The 5,715-nt window shown below is 45.8% G+C and overlaps 1 protein-coding gene across 1 annotated transcript; it reads right to left on the reverse strand.

Moving 5' to 3' along the window:
• Window positions 1–1,860: 1,860 nt before the first annotated feature.
• Window positions 1,861–4,161, reverse strand: LOC113940528 (DPH3 homolog). The gene is made up of 3 exons (XM_027631680.1): window positions 4,000–4,161; window positions 3,824–3,898; window positions 1,861–3,400 (listed from the first exon to the last, which is right to left on the reverse strand). Exons 1-3 carry the CDS (start codon window positions 4,105–4,107, stop codon window positions 3,335–3,337), a joined length of 249 nt encoding a protein of 82 aa, XP_027487481.1. The 5' UTR covers window positions 4,108–4,161; the 3' UTR covers window positions 1,861–3,334.
• Window positions 4,162–5,715: the final 1,554 nt, after the last annotated feature.

Consider the following 5,715-nt stretch of genomic DNA (forward strand, 5'->3'; position numbering starts at 1 on the left):
TGCAACAGCAAAATTAGTGGCCTAATGACCCCAGCTCTTGAAGGTCCAGGGTCTGTGTCACAGACTTCTAGAACAGTTATTTAAAGCTAATCTTGTATGCCACTGATATACAGGCACAATCAGCCAAAAGTATGCGACCTTCTCAGTGAGTTTCTTTGAAATGCAAACAAGAATCTGGCAGCTCAGAGAAGCTAAGCCTCTTTAGTTTAATGAAGAGCAAATTTTCTTCCATTTCTTCCCATAAAACTGTGGCAACAGAGCGTATTGCTTGTTTTCAGTATTACACAGGAGTTTGGAGGTGTTTACAGTGGGAGTAATTTCAGAGCTTGAACATCTGAAATTGACCATAAGTTGTTCCACTCTCTCTGGTCTCTCAAAGTATGAATTACTCCATTAACATTCACGTGATGCTGTTTTCACTGCACTGGACTCCTCTGTGCAGAGCCAAGGACCTAATCAAACACATAATCAATCAATCTGCTTGTGAGATACAAACAGCAAACAAAAGACTTTTGTGTCCTACACAATTGCCTTTTCAGAAGAAAAGTGAGCCACTGGTTTCAAAGATCATGTAATACACAAGTAATGCATGAGAGGCCAGAGCCCGTGGTGCTGTGAGGAAACCTTGTGACCGAATTCCTGACAAGGGACATTTCTGATGGGTTACTCTCGCTGCCCTGACTGGTGTTCTGGAATTATATAGTATGAAAGAGTATTTTAAAAGATGACTGCGATCACTGGAGTCAAAAGCTTCTTACAAGTTAACAAAAGACAGAAGTGGGCAGTTCTTTGGCTTTAGCATCACTGAGCTCTCATGAAGAATGAACTCATGCTACAGAACTCCTCTCTGCACAGCAGAAAGGAAAGCAACAAACAGCTCAAGTTTTTAAACATCTCTTTCAGATTCAAAAAGGACAGCAAAAAGAGAGATACATGACACCCATTCCTGTTTTGCCTCCTTTTTTGGGGGGACAGCAACTACTGCCTTGAGACCTCCGAGACACTGTAATGAGACAGAGTTGAAAGCAATTTATGTGGGCAAATGTGGCCACATCCTTTTTAACAGCCACACCACCTTACTGTTGTTATGCTGTAAAAAAACCTCCAGAAAAGCAACCATAATGCATACTTTGTTAAATCTTTGATATATACACTATGTCATCAAGTAATTTTAATGTGCCTATAAATTGCATTCTGCAACTTGGATCCTATTCACACATGGTAAGAAACCTTAAGCACAAACTTAAACCAGTCCCAACTGATTTAATGAACTAATTAATTTTGATAAATGACTGTCAAAAAAGCCATTACCAGTATTTTAGATGAGTGGGAAATTCAATTGATAAACACCTTTTACAACCATGTAGGAATTTAACCACACGGAGTACAAATAATTCTCTACAAAAGTTTCACAGGTCTTTTTAACAGGGCCTGACCTTCAATATAAAATGAAATCTGGTCAATGATTTCTGCAAAATCTACGCACCTTTAGAGAAGCTACACTTGGCCATTTATTTTGATGCATTACATTCCCTGGTCTTGCATTTGAAAGTTGTTCTACTTCCTTTTAGACCATGTGCCTGAGGGCATTGTCCAAACACTTTTTGAACTCAAGACAGTTCCACTTTATGTAGAATACTTGTGGAAAAATCCTGAAGATATTTATGCAGTAGAAATTTGAACAGGGGCTTAAGTAGGGTTTCTGTAAGTTTGCTTTACAGCATCTACTGATAGACTGAAACAATTTTTATTAACTAATCTGAAGAAATCCCAGTGTCATTACCAGAGCAGCAGCAGCAACTCAAGACCTGTGGAAATCATCGTGGCTGGTGCAGAAACAGAATAAGCAATAGCCCATTATAACCACTGGTGGAGTCTTAAACATCTTTATTTAAATAGTCAAAATAAATATTTGATAAGATAGAGCTAACCAAAGTACCACATCTGTTTGGTTTTGTTTCTTTAAAGCACAGCTATCAAAGTACCATGAGTGCCACCTCCTGGTTTAGGCATGGAAACACTCTGGGTTGTGCTTATTGCATTCAAAACTTCCAACTGAAAGGTATAGTTTTTCTTTTTTTTCTTTTTTCCTTTTTTTTAAGTAATTAAAATGTTTATCTTCAACATTCACAGAATGTTCTAAGAACAAAAATACTAAATGTAAGGATCCAGTAACACCTGCTGATCTTTAGTGCCTAGAGCAAACTAACTATATAAATGCTTCACAAGTATTTTTCCTCAAATTTAACTTCAGAGATGTCAAATCCTACTAAAACACAGGAATGACCATAATTTTAAGTAAATATTTAAGTGCAGTGGCTTGTAACACAAGAAGTAGTCTTGGACTCCATGTGGAGTATGTTCTCCCAACTCTTTTCTACCCTAAAAAATGCCTTCTTAAGTGAAATGTGTGAATCTCTTACCCAGGAGGTGACAGAACCTAACAGAAGAAGGCTGAGAAATTCAGCAAATGTACTACAAATGGCACAAAGAGCTGCAGCCCATTTTATATCTGCTGCAACAGTCAATCACAAAGCTGTTAAGAAAACAGGAGTAAATTACAATCTTGGACATTACTAGCTGTGCAGGAGTAAAAGGTTTGACTCCTTTTGTTTCATTTCACACAACACCCACAAAAGGGCAGCACTATTATGTCAGAGCCATTTGGTAACACCTATCAAAGATGTTTCAAAGCAACTTTAGAAGTAATTTAAGAAACAGATCTGCCCAAATTCATGTGTTGCCCCCACTGCAGATATAAAGACAACTACACTCCTCGTGCCTGCAGTAGTAAAGACAATTTACCAACACTGAGTAAACACTGGCTCTGGGTCTCTTTATTTTCTCTCCATATTCAGTATGGGCTGGAAGTACAGGAGCCCAAATCCTGGGAGATGCTGCACCATGTCAATTCTGTATGGCATCATGTCCTATGGACTCCTAAATTTTGTCCCCCAGCATTTCAGCTGGCATTTAAGCCATTTCACCCACACCAAGCCTGTTTATCTCCACAGGCTAAGAAGCCCTTGCTAGACTAAATGTTACGATTTCACAAACTCTGCACTCCTCTTCTGTATACTGACTTGCTGTAAATTAGGATCAGAACCCTCAAGTCTTCTGGAACACACATAGCAACTTATATATATTTTTTAAATGTATAACCCTTTGGAACAAAACCCATTCATGTGTTTGATATCCCAGCAAATTCTTATTCACTTATTGCACTTGTATCCCACAGCAGCAAGCACTTCCAGGAGGAGGACCTCGTCTCTTTCCAAAGTCGCCATCCCCATACTTTCTCACTCTAAAGCAGCAACAGTCCATGATGGATTTATCAGCACTTAACCAACTCCTTGTTTGGCAAAGGTTCTGCAACGACTTCATCACGCATGAACTGCTCCTAAAGACAGCAAGCAGGGTTTTAGTTGATTTACATTATTTCTGGATCTCCTCTCTGGCAAAAAAAAGACCAGACACCCAGGCTGAAAAACCGAATGATTTTAAACTCTATGAATCTGTCCCCCAAAACCTGAATGCCATAAGCTGCCAGGCTGCCGACAAGGCTGCTGGAGTCAGTCACAGGCAGCTCTTCGCCTCACTGAGATCGTCCTGTCCATGTCCCTCTCCACGCCCACCCAGCCACGTGCGTTTTAAAGCCCAAACACGGCAGCAGCAGACCAGAAAAACAAGAGCTGGTGTAGAAAATCTAGTCTTAGATCAGCGATTTTTTTAACGCCGCTCCTGCGCTTCCCGTTTATGGCGACGAACCGGGACTCGGAGGGACCCGGCTGGAGCCGCGCCCTGCGGCCCTGCCCGCACCCACCTGGTCGTAAATGACGCGCAGGATCAGGGAGCAGCTGGGACAGGTGGCCACGTCCTCCCCGTTCTCCAGGTCCTCCTGCAAAAGCCCCGGGAAAGCGGTCACGGCCCCGCCGCCTGCCCGGCCGATGGGCAGTATGGCGCTGCCCTCCTCCCCGCCCCTGCCCGGCCGCCCCTCACCCGAGTGATAAGGAACCGGTCCCCGCAGGGGCACGGATAGCTGTAGGTCTCGGTCTCCTCGTCGTACTCAAAGTCCTCTATCTCCACCTCGTCGTGGAACACCGACATGGCGGCGGGAGGCGGCGGGAGCCGCGACGGGCCTGGAAGGGAAGAGGCGGTGCCTGACGGGGCACGCGGGCGGAGCCTCCCGTCATGTGATGCGGCGCCGGTAGGGGCGGTGGGCAGCGGGGTCGGGTGGTCCTCGGGATCTAAGGGAGGGTTTGGCTCGGGAGGGGGTGGAGGGGCGAGCGAGAGCCGGGAGGCGGAGGCTCAGCGCACTCGAGTACCCCCGGCTCGCTCTCTGCTCTGGCGGGAGCCCCGCACGCCGGTCGGAAGCGGTGGCCGGGCCGCCCCCTGCGGCCAATGGCGCTGCCGTCTCCAGCCCTGACCTCCTGCTTGGCGATCCCGAGCGGCTGCGGGGGGACTGCCGCGACCTTGTCCTTCTCCGTGTCCTTGTCCTTCCCCTGCCCCTTGTCCTGCTCTGCCTCTTGTCCTTGTCCTTCCCTCGCCCCTTGGCCGCCTCGGTGCCGCCCAGCCTCAGCCGGGCACAGGCTGCCCAGCGCCCCCTGCGCTCACCGTGCGCTCCTCAGTCCGGGGAAAAGGCGAAAAACATTACTTTCGCTGGTGACTTTTGCAGGAGGTACTGTTTGTACCTCTTACCGAGAGATAGTTTCTGGTAAAAGATTTCCTTATCCTGCTTGCTTAAGTACCCTTGATCCCCCCCTCAACACTCTCTTGCATTAACTTACATAGTAATTTGCTCTTCAGTGTGGTATGGGTGAGCTGAAAGTAATTCTCCCTTCAGATAGTAATGTAGGATTGAAAGAAAGATGTGGTCGTAGATCTCAAGCAATACTAACTAACCCAGGACCAGTGGGGCAGAGGAGAAGGAGAAAGAATGATTAATTGATTATAAGTGAGGAGAAGAAGGAGTCATATAACAGTCATAAAAGCAGCACTTGTTTCTCTCCATGGAGCAAAGGAAGTGTAAAAACGCATATAAAATATCTAAAGAGGGGGTATCAAGAGGATGGAGCCAGGTCCCTTTCAGTGGTGCCAGCCACTAGGACATGAGGCAAAGGGCAGAAGCTGATGCACAAGAAGTTCCACCTGAACATGAGGAAGAACTTCTTTACTGTGCAGGTGACTGAACACTGGAACAGGTTACCCAGAAAGATTGTGGAGTCTCCCTCACTGGAGATATTCAAGAACCATCTGGACACAATCCTGTGCCGTATGGATGACCCTGCTTGAGCAGGGAGGTTGGACCAGATGACCCACTCTGGTCCCTTCCAACCTCACCCACTCAGTGATTTTGTGAAGTAAGGGGGTATTTGGAGTGGCTATTCCTCTACCCGCTAGGGTAAGAAGGGAATAAAGGGAGAACATCCCACCTAACAGGAGCTTGGGAGACTGAAGCAGTGCACTCCATGGAGGGCAGGGAGTTGCCAAAGAGCTGGCTGGGTCGAGAAAGCCACAGGGGTGACAGATGGGGCAGAAGCTGTTCACGTTGGGTAAAGGTGTGATTCACACTTGTCCATGGCAGAGGAGAACCAGGGCTCATTAAAAGACATTTTGGAATTTATTAGTTGCAGAGTAAAAATGACAACTGATTTTATTCTCATCTTCGTGATTGGAGAGTGATTGATGACAATGTAAATGGAACAAGGATCTTGA

Source organism: Corapipo altera, unplaced genomic scaffold, assembly GCF_003945725.1.
Source record: "Corapipo altera isolate COAL_440 unplaced genomic scaffold, ASM394572v1 77389, whole genome shotgun sequence".
NCBI classification, from domain to species: Eukaryota; Metazoa; Chordata; class Aves; order Passeriformes; family Pipridae; genus Corapipo; species Corapipo altera.

Excerpts from the sequence above, each read along its gene's own strand:
- LOC113940528 (XM_027631680.1), bottom strand. The coding sequence starts at position 4,107 with ATGTCGGTGTTCCACGACGAGGTGGAGATAGAGGACTTTGAGTACGAC. Across the intron at positions 3,899-3,999 it reads ACCGGTTCCTTATCACTCGG|GAGGACCTGGAGAACGGGGA; the intron begins GTGAGGGGCGGC and ends GGGCTTTTGCAG. Across the intron at positions 3,401-3,823 it reads TGCGCGTCATTTACGACCAG|GAGCAGTTCATGCGTGATGA; the intron begins GTGGGTGCGGGC and ends TGCTGTCTTTAG.